This window comes from Oncorhynchus gorbuscha, linkage group LG16 (assembly GCF_021184085.1).
Source record: "Oncorhynchus gorbuscha isolate QuinsamMale2020 ecotype Even-year linkage group LG16, OgorEven_v1.0, whole genome shotgun sequence".
Lineage (NCBI taxonomy): Eukaryota > Metazoa > Chordata > Actinopteri > Salmoniformes > Salmonidae > Oncorhynchus > Oncorhynchus gorbuscha.
The window spans coordinates 91,227,191-91,243,929 of NC_060188.1; the positions used below are offsets into that span (position 1 = coordinate 91,227,191).

The 16,739-nt window shown below is 42.6% G+C and overlaps 1 protein-coding gene across 1 annotated transcript in view; it reads right to left on the reverse strand.

Annotated features, from left to right (window-relative positions):
• Positions 1-10,807, reverse strand: part of LOC124000366 (macrophage mannose receptor 1) — a 35,009-nt gene extending 24,202 nt beyond the window's left edge. The window contains exons 1-14 of the mRNA XM_046306677.1: positions 10,618-10,807; positions 7,003-7,148; positions 6,795-6,907; positions 6,374-6,507; positions 6,040-6,263; positions 5,348-5,463; positions 5,120-5,238; positions 1,516-1,651; positions 1,347-1,429; positions 1,015-1,134; positions 804-905; positions 502-660; positions 302-384; positions 39-183 (exon numbers count right to left, since the gene is read on the reverse strand). Coding sequence (XP_046162633.1) covers positions 39-183; positions 302-384; positions 502-660; positions 804-905; positions 1,015-1,134; positions 1,347-1,429; positions 1,516-1,651; positions 5,120-5,238; positions 5,348-5,463; positions 6,040-6,263; positions 6,374-6,507; positions 6,795-6,907; positions 7,003-7,148; positions 10,618-10,660 — 1,723 coding nt within the window. The 5' untranslated portion in view covers positions 10,661-10,807. The remainder of the gene's footprint in view (positions 1-38; positions 184-301; positions 385-501; positions 661-803; positions 906-1,014; positions 1,135-1,346; positions 1,430-1,515; positions 1,652-5,119; positions 5,239-5,347; positions 5,464-6,039; positions 6,264-6,373; positions 6,508-6,794; positions 6,908-7,002; positions 7,149-10,617) is intronic.
• Between the last annotated feature and the right edge of the window lie 5,932 nt (positions 10,808-16,739).

Here is a 16,739-nt window from a genome sequence, read left to right on the forward strand (position 1 = left end):
CATTCAACAATGGGAAATGGTGAAAGGACAAATCAGACCTTTTCTGCAGACAAATTCCAATGTGGAGGTACAGAACTCATCGTTGAGTAGCCCTGCTTCATGGTGGTTGAATCCCCTAATATTGGAACAATCCTCATTGCCCTGCCAGTTATCAGGCTGGTTGGGCGCCCATGGTAGAAAGTCCTGGAAGAGAGAGTGAAGCCAAACTGAATGTTCATTTAAGCTAGACTCTCTCAAATGTGTATACCATTCAAAAAAAATGTCCCACAAACTTTTAATCAATGGCATATTTGTCACTCACGGATGGAGTCCCATCCGACCAGACCCACACTCCTTCTGTCCTACTGTCACTAAGACCAACCCAGGATGGTGCAGGCATATGAGCTGCAAAATAACATTTCCAATGGAATAGAATATTTTTAAGAAAATAAAATACTACCTGTTATTTGTACAAAATATAGATGTTTTTTTTTTTTTTTTTTTATTTTTACATTTACTCACTAGTTATGAAGCTCAGTTCCTCTTGAGTATGAAAACTTGCCAGGTGGCCTCTTTGACTGGCACAGTAACTCTCTGCATCTGGCCAATTTTTCACCATTTCAGTCTCAAAGTGATAGCAGTAGTCTCCATAGAGAAGATACCCAGCATCACAATGAGAATCTACACCAACACAATGTAAAGTATGATTTTATATGTCAAGCAATATATCGATAGAATAAAGAACGTATTAGTTTGCATTGACATGATTTATAGGAATACAAAACAAAGGTCTTCCAGTTGTCAGCCACAGTTGTTCCACTAACCTGGAACAGAGGTCGGCTTAACATTTTGACCCCCCACCATTTTACAAATGTATCCCAGGTTTTTGAAGCAATTGGTTGTTTCCCATTTTCCAGAGAAATCTCCTGTAAGACAAAAACAATAAAACAAAGTTCTGTACCTTTCTTCGTCTATGATCCAGAGAGTTTGTTGATTGATTAAGTGATAAGTGTAGTACAGACAACATGCCCTTACCGGTGTAGATTTGACCACAGTCCCAGAGGTTTACTGTGTTCTTGGGAAAGCTAGATTTCCAATTGGAGAACGTAATATCTGTTTTGTCCACCCATCTGAATGTACCATCCTGGTCCTCATCTAGTGACATCACAAATCAGGAAATTGTACACTTGGCCTTTTCATTGATTTAACATTTGAGTTTTTAGTACATATTCTGCAGTCTCTCTTTACATGATGCAACCAGCAGTGCTTGTCAATGCTAAATCGGTCAAGTGCCACAGATCACACTGAAAAGCTCATAAGATATTGGCCAAATAAAGCTAGGGGTTAAATCTGTACGTCTGATATACCTGCAACACCAATCCAGACATCGGGCACTTCCCCTTGATTAAGGTCTGGAAGATGAGTGTTGATGAAGTATTGCTCCTCTTGACTTAACACAACAAGTGATACGAATTAGAAAATGCTTTCATTTTCTTATCAATCATTATGTTCAGTAAATCATGTGTTGTTTCTTACGTCTTAATTGTCACCAGGTTAGCCCCCTCACTTGAACACTTCTGTTGAGCCTCATGCCAACTGGTCAGGAACAGCGTGTTGCTGACCACCCAGTAACAGTTCCCACTGAAGCTGATCCAACCGGGAGGGCAAATTGCTTTTCAGAGGAAAATAGAACACAGTACAGAGCAGTGGTCACCAACCGGTCGATCGCTCTCGACTGGTACAAACTCTGCCTATCCGGGCGGGCCCAGAAAGCAAATCAAGTCCACTATAGGTCTACCGCTGGCCAAACGGATAGCTCAGATGGCAGCGTCTGCAGTAATGTACAACAAGCAGTGCAGCAGTAATGAATCAGTAGGAAAGTGTATCTATAGGCTTTCGTTGTTGTTTTTATTAGTGGCTTAGGTATTTTTTAATATCGAGGAATATTTCACTTTCTCTGTTCATAGGAGTGACAACAAGAATTTGTGCATTAATGTGGTGCGACTCAGGTTTCGCTATCATCTGGAAGGTGTCAGTGGAGGGAAGGTAGAAAAGAGGGATGATGAGAGGCGGACCCTCAGTCTGCTGCTCTCTCCCTCTGCTGAGACTGACCCTCAGTCTGCTGCTCTCTCCCTCCGCTGAGACTGACTCTCAGTCTGCTGCTCTCTCCCTCCGCTGAGACTGACCCTCAGTCTGCTACTCTCTCTCTCCGCTGAGACTGACCCTCAGTCTGCTGCTCTCTCCCTCCGCTGAGACTGACCCTCAGTCTGCTGCTCTCTCCCTCCGCTGAGACTGACCCTCAGTCTGCTACTCTCTCTCTCCGCTGAGACTGACCCTCAGTCTGCTGCTCTCTCTCTCCGCTGAGACTGACCATCAGTCTGCTACTCTCTCCCTCCGCTGAGACTGACCCTCAGTCTGCTGCTCTCTCTCTCCGCTGAGACTGACCATCAGTCTGCTACTCTCTCCCTCCGCTGAGACTGACCCTCAGTCTGCTGCACTCTCCCTCCGCTGAGACTGACCATCAGTCTGCTACTCTCTCCCTCCGCTGAGACTGACCCTCGGTCTGCTGCTCTCTCCCTCTGCTGAGACTGACCCTCAGTCTGCTGCTCTCTCTCTCCGCTGAGACTGACCCTCAGTCTGCTGTTCTCTCTCTCCGCTGAGACTGACCATCAGTCTGCTACTTTCTCCCTCCGCTGAGACTGACCCTCGGTCTGCTGCTCTCTCCCTCTGCTGAGACTGGCCCTCAGTCTGCTGCTCTCTCCCTCTGCTGAGACTGACCCTCAGTCTGCTGCTCTCTCCCTCTGCTGAGACTGACCCTCAGTCTGCTGCTCTCTCCCTCCGCTGAGACTGACCCTCAGTCTGCTACTCTCTCTCTCCGCTGAGACTGACCCTCAGTCTGCTGCTCTCTCCCTCCGCTGAGACTGACCCTCAGTCTGCTGCTCTCTCCCTCCGCTGAGACTGACCCTCAGTCTGCTACTCTCTCTCTCCGCTGAGACTGACCCTCAGTCTGCTGCTCTCTCTCTCCGCTGAGACTGACCATCAGTCTGCTACTCTCTCCCTCCGCTGAGACTGACCCTCAGTCTGCTGCTCTCTCTCTCCGCTGAGACTGACCATCAGTCTGCTACTCTCTCCCTCCGCTGAGACTGACCCTCAGTCTGCTGCACTCTCCCTCCGCTGAGACTGACCATCAGTCTGCTACTCTCTCCCTCCGCTGAGACTGACCCTCGGTCTGCTGCTCTCTCCCTCTGCTGAGACTGACCCTCAGTCTGCTGCTCTCTCTCTCCGCTGAGACTGACCCTCAGTCTGCTGTTCTCTCTCTCCGCTGAGACTGACCATCAGTCTGCTACTTTCTCCCTCCGCTGAGACTGACCCTCGGTCTGCTGCTCTCTCCCTCTGCTGAGACTGGCCCTCAGTCTGCTGCTCTCTCCCTCTGCTGAGACTGACCCTCAGTCTGCTGCTCTCTCCCTCCGCTGAGACTGACCCTCGGTCTGCTGCTCTCTCCCTCTGCTGAGACTGACCCTCAGTCTGCTGCTCTCTCCCTCTGCTGAGACTGACCCTCAGTCTGCTGCTCTCTCCCTCTGCTGAGACTGACCCTCAGTCTGCTCTCTCTCTCTCCGCTGAGACTGACCCTCAGTCTGCTACTCTCTCCCTCCGCTGAGACTGACCCTCGGTCTGCTATTCTCTCCCTCCGCTGAGACTGACCCTCGGTCTGCTGCTCTCTCCCTCTGCTGAGACTGACCCTCAGTCTGCTGCTCTCTCCCTCTGCTGAGACTGACCCTCAGTCTGCTGCTCTCTCCCTCTGCTGAGACTGACCCTCAGTCTGCTGCTCTCTCCCTCTGCTGAGACTGACCCTCAGTCTGCTGCTCTCTCCCTCTGCTGAGACTGATCCTCAGTCTGCTGCTCTCTCCCTCTGCTGAGACTGACCCTCAGTCTGCTGCTCTCTCCCTCTGCTGAGACTGACCCTCAGTCTGCTGCTCTCTCCCTCTGCTGAGACTGACCCTCAGTCTGCTGCTCTCTCCCTCTGCTGAGACTGACCCTCAGTCTGCTGCTCTCTCCCTCTGCTGAGACTGACCCTCAGTCTGCTGCTCTCTCCCTCCGCTGAGACTGATCCTCAGATGCAGGCACCATCAGCACAGTAAAATAAAAATAAAAAAGCAAATGATTTAAATGTATGCTCATGTAACAGTATAGAGCAGCATACGTTTTTTTAAGCAATGTTTTAAAATAACTGCATTTTGATTCAAAGTGATCTTAACTCAAAAAAGGTTGGTGACCACTGGTATGGAGCATTCACTCACTGCTGTACAATGTAGAAAAAAACGGGCCATTCAAGAGGGTGCTACGAAATCAATGTCAAAACGTTGTTTTCTTTGCCCTGTACTATTATAAATTACATAGAATGAATCATTAGATTGTTCTCTACAATATTGTCACCTTAGCTATTATGCGTGCACTTGACAGTGTTGATGAAATAAGAACATGAATTTGCTGTGATCGTTGCTAGTTTAGACTGCGCTGCTCTTGGCAGTATCTCTTCCATATTTGGTGTTGTGAGGTGGTACCATTTGGAGGTGTTTCCGGTGATTGGACAAATCAAAATCAACTTGATTACCTTCGTCATTTTTCACATACAGATCATTGGCTTTCATTGCACATAACCGCGATCAATCAGCGTTGAGAGGGGGCCGTTTCTATGGCGACGTAAAATGGCAAGACTCAGAAATACACAATGAAAACAGGAACAGATTGTCTTCACGGAGGATGGATATTGAAATTCGGTCTTTTAGCTTTGTATATAAATATATATTTATTCCCTTTTTAGTTTTGTATTGAGCAGATTTAATTTAGAAAAAGGCCCATGTTTTCACTCAGGAGCCTCAGTAGACCTTCGAAGTTAGTGCCTTTCTGCCGCCAAGCAGTGACCACTTGTATCTACATTGTTGCTTTGTATTGAATTGCCTTGAGAGAATTAAATAGGACCATATCAAACCATATAATAATTGGCACATAATTCAACTTAATACATTGGCAATGTATTAAGTTGAATCAAGATCAAGTTGAATCAAGAGTCATTTGAGCTAATACCACATAATTCACGTGGTTATTTATCTAGTAATGTTTTCTGAAGATCTGAGCTTACTGTTGAGTGCTCTTTTGCACATGTAAGGACGCTCATAGCGGCATATATGGGACTTCCACTTCCCAAAGTCCTGTCCTGCCTCCTTGATCACTGCCACACAAATCCCGTTCTGCTTTTCACTGTCGGAGAGAACATATTTTGACTACGAAGCAAGAATAAACCCTGCACAATCACTGTGATACAGTTGATTATATAGATCTGTCACCCCACCCACGTGTCCTGTCCTACCTGAGATCTGGCTGCACAGGATCAGTTCCCCAGTTGGTGTAGGTCCCAGGAGAAGCATCAGACCAGCTGAACTGAGTGCTGTCAATTTCAACCTGACATGATATTGTTGTGCATTTCTGTGAAAAAAACAAAACAAAAATGAGAACTCATTATAACAAGGGGTAAGTTTTAGAATACATGTAGCTAGCACGCACTGGTTGGATCAATGTTGTTTCAACTGAATCTGTCTTTGTATTGTGAAGAGGGATCAACGTGGATAATACATTTTATTTGGGGGAAAAAAAAGAAATGAACCATTACTCTTCTCATTTCATTTCAAACAGCTTCGTAATCAATTGATTAGGGTAAACCTTAAACTTAAATACATTGACTTAACCTGACGAACAGGTTGTTAAATTGATCTCATTTCAACATAATCATCAGGACTATGTATACGTTGAAAAGTCCACATAGAAACATAACAAATATTTGCGAGACGCAGAGTAGGTGAACGTCACAGTCCCTTGACAAATGATGTTGAAACAACATTGATTCAACCAGTGTGTGTCCAGTGGGTAATGTACATTGAAATGATATCTGTCAAAGGATTATATTTTCTTTTATTAATTAATCCTGGATTGTACTGACTATATTGATATTGGCGCTGGGTCTGATAGCTTTTGGATGGGTCATATACTGTATGTTTTGATTACCAGAGTGGTGTAGCCAAGCCAAATGTCAAAGAAGGAATCGTCCAGTCGTCCTGTGATGTACTGCTCCTCTTCCGGTGATGCGATGGACACCAGGTCTGCCCCATCTCTAACACAGTCGTGTCTGGCTCCCAACCAGCTCTTCCTGGTGTCTGTCTTTAGTTTGTAGCAGTTGGATCCATACTGGCTCCATCCGTTGGCTGTGTCGCACATTGTTGGAGGATTAGCTGAGGAAAGGAGTGAAATGTGTTACGCATATCATTCACCTTCTTAGGTCCCATAAGCATTATTGTAGACAACAGGCAACGGCACATGTTGATTGGCCAGTTAAACCTACGGTTGGGGCGCTTGCATATATACTTCCGCCGGCTAGTGCAGACGTCATCATTCCATCGTCCTTGCTCTCCCCCGACCACCTCGCCACAATCCTCGTTGTCCTCCCAGTTGTCAGGATTCCCTGGTTTCCAGTATCTGTGTAGAGTGCACATGAGAAAATCAGAGGTGAATATTAATAATCATGTGGTGAAATGATGGCTTTGATACCCAACCATCCTGGGAAGTATGGTGCCCGTCAACCAATCACCAACAACCTTCACACAACAAAGGCTACTGTAGAGTGTTACTGTGCTTGATACAAGTCAATGATTAACATCACTTGATTACCCTCCAACCAAAATGGTTCATTTCATGGAACCATAATTTTCTAATGTGTTTTAATATAGTGTCAGATCATTGAGGATCATAGTGTGGCTACGTACGCTAAGAAGGGGAGGAAGGTGCTCCCGTCAGTCCACTCCCAAACTCCCTCAGCAGCAATGTCATTCAGACCGATCCAGAAAATCTCTGTACCAACCTGAGTCCGTACCCATGTCTACCAGGAGAGAGCAGAGGTCACAGTACACAGAGTCATATACAGTAGTTGTGAACTAGACGACTGTAGGACACATCTCAAACCCAGAAGCTCACCCTCTCAGGAATGTCCAGGATGCTCATCAGATGGCTCCCCCGTCCCACACAGTCTGTGCGGGCATCATCCCAGGACTTTGTGCTGGTAGAGAAGTAGTAACACTTGTCCTCATAGGCCCTCCATCCCTCCTCACACTGACTGAAGGCTGACAACACAACAATCACAGGAGTGTTTAGCTGCAGGTCTAACTGATCATAGTTCATTTATGGGAAAATAACAAAGCCAATACAATAAGATGTATGGAACATTATAAACTGGGTGGTTCGGTCCCTGAATGTTGATTGGCTGATAGCCGTGGTATATCAGACCACATTATTATTATTTTATTTTTATTTTTTACCTTTATTTAACTAGGCAAGTCAGTTAAGAACAAATTCTTATTTTCAATGATGGCCTGTTCAGGGGCAGAATGCCAGATTTTGTACCTTGTCAGCTCAGGGATTTGAACTTGCAACCTTTCAGTTACTAGTCCAATGCTCTAACCACTAGGCTACCCTGCCGCCCCATTTATTTTTTCTTCTTGTTGTGTAATTAAGCAATAATGTACAGGTATGACAAAATATTTATTTTTCCTGCTCTAATTAAGTTGGTAACCAGTTTATAATAGCAATAAGGAACCTCAGGGGTTTGTGGTATATGGCCAATATACCACAGCTAAGGGCTGTTCTTAGGCACGACCTTGTACATTATTGCTTAATTACACAACAACAAGAAAAAATAAATTACTTCAGTCCAGTATAACTGATCCTAACTTTTCATGGCTATTCCTAGTGTTGTTATTTGTATCCTTATTTCTATTGGGTTAGATGAGGAAACATTCCACAACCTCTTCGTGCCAAGGTTGAAAGGGCATCGTGCCCTCCTTCCATCAATAACTTTAACGTTAATGTGGATGCTACCATGATTACGGATAATCCTGAATGTATAAATGATGAGTGAGAAAGTAACGGAGGCACGAAGATCGTACCCACAAGACCTGCTAACCTCTCACCATTACAATAACAGGGGAGGTTAGCATTTTATATCATACCCACAAGACCTGCTAACCTCTCACCATTACAATAACAGGGGAGGTTAGCATTTTATATCATACCCACAAGACCTGCTAATCTCTCACCATTACAATAACAGGGGAGGTTAGCATTTTATATCATACCCACAAGATGTGCTAACCTCTCACCATTACAATAACAGGGGAGGTTAGCATTTTATATCATACCCACAAGACCTGCTAACCTCTCACCATTACAATAACAGGGGAGGTTAGCATTTTATATCATACCTCCAAGACCTGCTAACCTCTCACCATTACAATAACAGGGGAGGTTAGCATTTTATATCATACCTCCAAGACCTGCTAACCTCTCACCATTACAATAACAGGGGAGGTTAGCATTTTATATCATACCTCCAAGACGTGCTAACCTCTCACCAATACAATAACAGGGGAGGTTAGCATTTTATATCATACCTCCAAGACGTGCTAACCTCTCACCATTACAATAACAGGGGAGGTTAGCATTTTATATCATACCTCCAAGACCTGCTAACCTCTCACCATTACAATAACAGGGGAGGTTAGCATTTTATATCATACCTCCAAGACATGCTAACCTCTCACCATTACAATAACAGGGAGGTTAGCATTTTATATCATACCTCCAAGACCTGCTAACCTCTCACCATTACAATAACAGGGGAGGTTAGCATTTTATATCATACCTCCAAGACCTGCTAACCTCTCACCATTACAATAACAGGGGAGGTTAGCATTTTATATCATACCTCCAAGACCTGCTAACCTCTCACCATTACAATAACAGGGGAGGTTAGCATTTTATATCATACCTCCAAGACCTGCTAACCTCTCACCATTACAATAACAGGGGAGGTTAGCATTTTATATCATACCTCCAAGACCTGCTAACCTCTCACCATTACAATAACAGGGGAGGTTAGCATTTTATATCATACCCACAAGACCTGCTAACCTCTCACCATTACAATAACAGGGGAGGTTAGCATTTTATATCATACCTCCAAGACCTGCTAACCTCTCACCATTACAATAACAGGGAGGTTAGCATTTTATATCATACCCACAAGACCTGCTAACCTCTCACCATTACAATAACAGGGGAGGTTAGCATTTTATATCATACCTCCAAGACCTGCTAACCTCTCACCATTACAATAACAGGGGAGGTTAGCATTTTATATCATACCCACAAGACCTGCTAACCTCTCACCATTACAATAACAGGGGAGGTTAGCATTTTATATCATACCTCCAAGACCTGCTAACCTCTCACCATTACAATAACAGGGGAGGTTAGCATTTTATATCATACCTCCAAGACCTGCTAACCTCTCACCATTACAATAACAGGGGAGGTTAGCATTTTATATCATACCCACAAGATGTGCTAACCTCTCACCATTACAATAACAGGGAGGTTAGCATTTTATATCATACCTCCAAGACCTGCTAACCTCTCACCATTACAATAACAGGGAGGTTAGCATTTTATTCATATCCAAGACCTCTAACCTCTCACCATTACAATAACAGGGAGGTTAGCATTTTATATCATACCTCCAAGACCTGCTAACCTCTCACCATTACAATAACAGGGGAGGTTAGCATTTTATATCATACCCACAAGACCTGCTAACCTCTCACCATTACAATAACAGGGGAGGTTAGCATTTTATATCATACCTCCAAGACCTGCTAACCTCTCACCATTACAATAACAGGGGAGGTTAGCATTTTATATCATACCCACAAGACCTGCTAACCTCTCACCATTACAATAACAGGGGAGGTTAGCATTTTATATCATACCTCCAAGACCTGCTAACCTCTCACCATTACAATAACATGGGAGGTTAGCATTTTATATCATACCCACAAGACATGCTAATCTGTCACCATTACAATAACAGGGGAGGTAAGTATTTTTGGGGTGGCATGATATTTATACCTGTGTAACTTTCTCACTCATCATTACACACAATTCATTCAGGATTATCCGTAATCATGGTAGCATCCACATGAATGTAGAAGTGATAAGAAACATATTATATTCTTATTTACAATAAAAGTGACTCCAAAATGACACAATACTTTATTTACCATTAATTTCTATTGGGCACAAAATAATCTGAAACACATACAAAAACAAACAGCAAATACATCCAACAAGTTTGAGTCACAAGCTTGATGTAATCATTGCGTGCTTGGAAAATAGGACAAAATCTTACACTTTTGATTTCTTTAAAGCACATATAAGTGAATCTGTCCAAATACTTTTGCCACCTTCAAATGAAAGGGACTCAAAACATGAAGTGCTTTTCATTTCTAAACGGTAAAAACAGATTCTTAGGAAAATACCCTCAAATAAAAGGTGACATTCTGTACTGTTGACTCATGAAACATTTGATCTCAAATCCAAAATGCTGGAGCATAGAGCCAAATGTAAGGTTTTAGCTTCACTGTTCAAATAAATACATAGGTCAGTGTAAGCATTCCATGTCAATTATAGCAATATGAACTTGATATTAGGTTCTACAGAAAGATAATTTTGGATATAAATAATGATTGTACTTACCACAACTGAGCAGACCACAGAGGGTGAAAAGCAGTAGCAGCATGCTGTGTGTTTTATCCAGCCGATCGATATGTAGTCTTGGTTTAGTTCTCAGGGTCTAATACATCCTAAAGAAGTAGTCTTCTCAACGTTCTCTAGAAATGGGTATGTACCTGCTGTAACTCAACACAGCTTTGAGCATCCTGGCTCAGTTTCTCTTCTTTTAATAACCAGCCCAAGGTCCAAAGATTGAGGGGCAGTAAACCAGGGATGACAAACACTTGACCTGGGCTGTGATGCCAAACCATCACCAAAAGTGGCCTACTGTTGGTGGGGTTAAGTCCACATTTCTTTAAGTACACAAAGGTGCTCCGCAGGGGTCGACACTAGGACCTGTTCTTTTCACTATTTATAGAAACGTTATTGGTCAATCTGTTGTAAATGTAATCTACATTGCCTTCAGAAAGTATTAACGCCCATTGACATTTTCCACATTTTGGTGTGAATTTAAAATGGAATTGATATACTTTGTTTTATTACTGGCCTATACACAATACCCCATAATGTCAAAGTGGAATTATGTTTTTAGACATTTTTACAAATGAATTAAAAATGAAAATCTGAAATGTCTTGAGTGAATAAGTATTCAACCCCTTGGTTATGGAAAGCCTAAATAAGTTCAGGAGTAAACATGTGCTTTAACAAGTCACATAATAATTTGCAGACTCACTCTATATGCAATAATAGTATTTAACACTATTTGTTTATGATTACCTCGTCTCTGTACCCCACACATACAATTATCTGTAAGGTCCCTCAGTCGAGCAGTGAATTTCAAACACAGATTCAACCACAAAGACCAGGGAGGTTTTCCAATGCCTCAGAATAAAAAAAGCAGTCATTAAATATCCTTTTGAACATGGTGAAGTTATGAATTACACTTTGGTTTGTGTATCAATAAACCCAGTCACTCAAATATACAGGTGTCCTTCCTAACAAAGTTTCCGGACAGGAAGGAAACTGCGCAGGGATTTCATCATGAGGCCAATGGTGACTTTAAAACAGTTACAGAGTTTTATGGTTGTGATAGGAGAACACTGAGGATGGATCAACAACATTGTAGTTACTCCACAATACTAACCTAACTGACAGAGTGAAAAGAAGGAAGCATGTACAGAATAACAAATATTCCAGAATACGCACGAAAGTAAAACTGCAATGAAGCAAAGAAATTAACTTTATGTCCTGAATACAAAGTGTTATGTTTGGAGCAAATCCAACACATCACTGAGTGCCACTATTCATTTTTTAAAGCATAGTGGTGGCTGCATCATGTTATGGTTATGCTTGTATTCGTTAAGGATTGTGTAGTTTTTCAGGATAAAAACTAAACGGAATGGAGCAAAGCACAGGCAAAATCCTAGAGGAAATCATGGTCCAGTCTGCTTTCCACCAGACAGTGGGAGACAAATTCACCTTTCAGCAGGACAATAACCTAAAACACAAGGCCAAATCTACACTGGAGTTGCTTACCAAGAAGACAGTGAATGTTCCTGAGTGGCCGAGTTACAGTTTTGACTTAAATCTGCTTGAAAGTCTGTGGCAAGACCTGAAAATGGTTGCCTAGCAATGATCAACAACCAATCTGACAGAGTTTGAAGAATTCTGAAAACAATAATGGGCAAATGTTGCACAACTCAGGTGTGACAAGATCTAAGCGACTGACTCAGAAAGACGTCATCACAGCTGCAAAAGATGGTCCTAACATGAAGATACATCAAGATATATTCATGTTTTATTTTCTATCATTTCTTTTTACAGATGTTATCATTTTTCATCCACTTTGACATTAAAGAGAATTTTGTGTAGATCGTTGACAACAAAAAAAACACAATTTAATCCATTTTAATTCCACTTTGTAACACAACAAAATGTGCAAAAAGTCAAGGTGTATGAATACCTTCTGTAGGCACTGTAGATCACATCATTACACTCTTTTTGTTTACAAAGCCCTGCTCCACAAGCTTCCGACTTACCTAACATCACTGGTAAGATTTAAAATGACAAGTTAACAAACTCATTCACAGGGCCGGTTAACTCTAGAGACTCATTTGGAGTCTAGAGAGTTTGGTAAGTCAGCCTTTAGTTGTCTTGCTCCACATCTCCAAACTACATTTCGAATAGAGACAGAGGAATTGTACAATGAAGAATGTGTTCATTTTAGTTGTCTGTGTTTTGTGTATATTAATGTTTGTCTGTTCAATATGTATTGTTAGATTTATATTGCATTCGATTTTTTATTTTTATTTTATGAAATTATATATGCAAGGCTCCCTCGTAAAAAAGACACCGGTCTCAACGGTGACTCGCTGATTAAATAAAGGTCAAAAATAGTCTTTATGAATTCCCTAAAAAGCCTAAATAAATTGTAGTTCATAAAGTGGGGCGGAATATTTAAATAAAGGAAAGTAGTCCGTGACATATATTCGAATATTTACACCACATTTCTTATAGATTTCATGATCTGATCAAATTGACGTGAACATTTTGCCCCGGAGCAGCAGGAAGCCTTGTGGTTAAGAATGTTGGGCCAGTAATAAAAAATTTGCTAGCTCGAATCCCCGAGGTGACAAGGTAAAAAAATCCCAGTTTTATTTTATTTCACCTTTATTTAACGAGGTAGGCTAGTTGAGAACAAGTTCTCATTTACAACTGTGACCTGGCCAAGATAAAGCACAGCAGTGTGAACAGACAGCAACACTGAGTTACACATGGAGTAAACAATAAACAAGTCAATAACACCGTATTAAAAAAAGTTGTAAATTGTATATACATTGTGTATATACATTGTGTGCAAAAGGCATGAGGAGGTAGGTGAATAATTACAATTTAGCAGATTAACACTAGAGTGATAAATGATCAGATGGTCATGTGCAGGTAGAGATACTGGTGTGCAAAAGAGTTTAACCGACAAGATAAAAAATCCCAGTTAACCGACTGTTCCCCGGTAGGCCGTCATTGTAAATAAGAATTTGTTCTTAACTGCCTAGTTAAATAAAACATTGGTTGATGGCATAGTTGTTGGTGTTTATACACGGAGTAAACAACACATTAGGAACCCTAATATTGAGTCTGTCATGGAAAGAGCGTGTCAGTGTACCATTTTCTCACATCCATGTCTTGAGTTGAATGAAATAATGGGCTGATTCATCAGGAGGTACATTTGACACAATGTCAATTTTGAAATCTCAAAGTCCAAAATATGTTTTATGATTCTCCTAAAACCCACATACTTTTAGTCTGTAAACATTATATCACCGAAACTGCCTTGAATGGTTACTTTTTAACTTTTTACCCAGACGCGCTTTAGCGTCGTTTATCCTTGTTTACAAGTTCTAACACTGGAATGTGAGATGTAATCTACAACTCCATTACGATGATAGAAACCCTCGTTATTTAATTGAAGGATTTTTCAATTTTAGCGTCATTATTTCTATAGAACCTACACTTTCTCGTTCTAAACTTCTAACGCGAGTAGGACGGTATGTCTTCACCTCCTACATGGCCAATGCATCAGCTATGGGGGTGTCCGGTTGTCGCTTTTGCTGATTAAATCGAGGCCTTGATTTATGTATGGTGAATTGGTGGAACAGCAGAACCATCAGCACAACAATAAAAGCATAAAATCCTAATTTACATAAATAAAACGTAAAACGATTGAATCTGTACCTTCATCTGAATCTAAGTTATACTGTTCACTGATACACAGTGGTGTAAAATGTTCCTAATTGTCATACTTGAGTAAAAGTAGAGACACCTTAATAGAAAATGATGCAATTCACCCAGTAAAATACTACTTGAGTAAAGTCTAAAAGTATTTGGTTTTAAATATACTTAAGTATCAAGTCTTTGTAATTGCTAAAATCAACTTAAGCATCAAAAGTAAAAATCAATTCAAATTCCTTATATTAAGCAAACCAGACGGCACCATTTTCTTCTTAAATTTTTTGGTTAAACAGATAGACAGGGGGGCACGCTCCAACACTGACACAATCATTTACAAACAAAGCATGTGTTTAGTGAGTCCTCCAGATCAGAGGCAGTAGGGATGACCAGGATGTTCTCTGTTTAGTGAGTCCTCCAGATCAGAGGCAGTAGGGATGACCAGGGATGTTCTCTGTTTAGTGAGTCCTCCAGATCAGAGGCAGTAGGGATGACCAGGGATGTTCTCTGTTTAGTGAGTCCTCCAGATCAGAGACAGTAGGGATGACCAGGGATGTTCTCTGTTTAGTGAGTCCTCCAGATCAGAGGCAGTAGGGATGACCAGGGATGCTCTCTGTTTAGTGAGTCCTCCAGATCAGAGGCAGTAGGGATGACCAGGGATGTTCTCTGTTTAGTGAGTCCTCCAGATCAGAGGCAGTAGGGATGACCAGGGATGTTCTCTGTTTAGTGAGTCCTCTAGATCAGAGGCAGTAGGGATGACCAGGGATGTTCTCTGTTTAGTGAGTCCTCTAGATCAGAGGCAGTAGGGATGACCAGGGATGTTCTCTGTTTAGTGAGTCCTCTAGATCAGATGCAGTAGAGATGACCAGGGATGTTCTCTGTTTAGTGAGTCCTCCAGATCAGAGGCAGTGGGGATGACCAGGGATGTTCTCTTGATAAGAGTGGGATCACTCAGCTACACATGCCTCTCCCTAATGTCAATATGGCTTGTCTATTGCTGTTTTGGTTAGTCATTTTTGTCTTATTTCACTGTAGAGCCTCCAGCCCTGCTCAATATGCCCACACACATGCGGCGACCGCACCTGGCTTAAATGGTGCCTCTAGAGACCAAACCTCTCCCATCATCACTCAATGCCTAGGCTGACCTCCACTGTGCTCACAACCTACCCTTGTCTGTACATTATGCCTTGAATCTATTCTTCCACGCACAGAAACCTGCTCCTTTTACTCTCTGTTCCGAACGCACTAAACGACCAGATCTTATAGCCTTTAGTCGTAGTACCCTTATCCTACTCCTCCTCTGTTCCTCTGGGGATGTAGAGGTTAATCCAGGCCTTGCAGCCCCCAGCATCGCTCCCATTCCCCAGGCGCTCTCATTTGTTGACTTCTGTAACCGTAAAAGCATTGGTTTCATGCATGTTAACATCAGAAGTCTCCTCCCTAAGTTTGTTTTATTCACTGCTTTAGCACACTCCACCAACCCGGATGTCCTAGCCGTGTCTGAATCCTGGTTTAGGAAGGCCACCAAAAATCCTAACTATAACATTTCCCGACAAGATAGAACTGCCAAAGGGGGCGGAGTTGCAATCTACTGCAGAGATAGCCTGCAGAATTCTGTCATACTATCCAGGTCTGTGCCCAAACAATTTGAGCTTTGACTTTTAAAAACCAACCTTTCCGGAAACAAGTCGCTCACCTTTGCCGCTTGTTATAGTCCCCCCTCGGCCCCCAGTTGTTAATCTCTCCAGAAATAAGTCTCTCACTGTTGCCGCCTGCTACCGGCCACCCTCAGCTCCCAGTTGTGCCCTGGACACCATGTGAGACTTCAGAGTTCGTACTGTTAGGTGACCTAAACTGGGACATGCTTAACACCCCGGCCGTCCTACAATCTAAAATAGATGCCCTCAATCTCACACAAATCATCAAGGAACTTACCAGGTAAAACCCTAAATCCGTAACCATAGGCACCCTCTTAGATATCATCCTGACCAACCTGCCCTCTAAATACAACTCTGCTGTGTTCAACCAGGATCTCAGCGATCACTGCCTCATTGCCTGCGTGCATACTGGGTCCGCAGTCAAACGACCCCTCATCACTGTCAAACGCTCCCTCAACACTTTGTCAGGCCTTTGTCATCGACCTGGCATGGGTATCCTGGAAGGATATTGACCTCATCCCGTCAGTAGAGGATGCCTGGTTGCTCTTCAAAAGTGATTTCCTCTCCATCTTAAATTAGCATGCCCCGTTCAAAAAATGTAGAACTAAGAACAGATATAGCCCTTGGTTCACCCCAGACTTGACAGCCCTTGACCAGCACAAAAACATCCTGTGGCATACTGCATTAGCATCGAATAGCCCCCGCGATATGCAACTTTTCAGGGAAGTCGGGAACCAATATACTCAGTCATTTAGGAAAGCC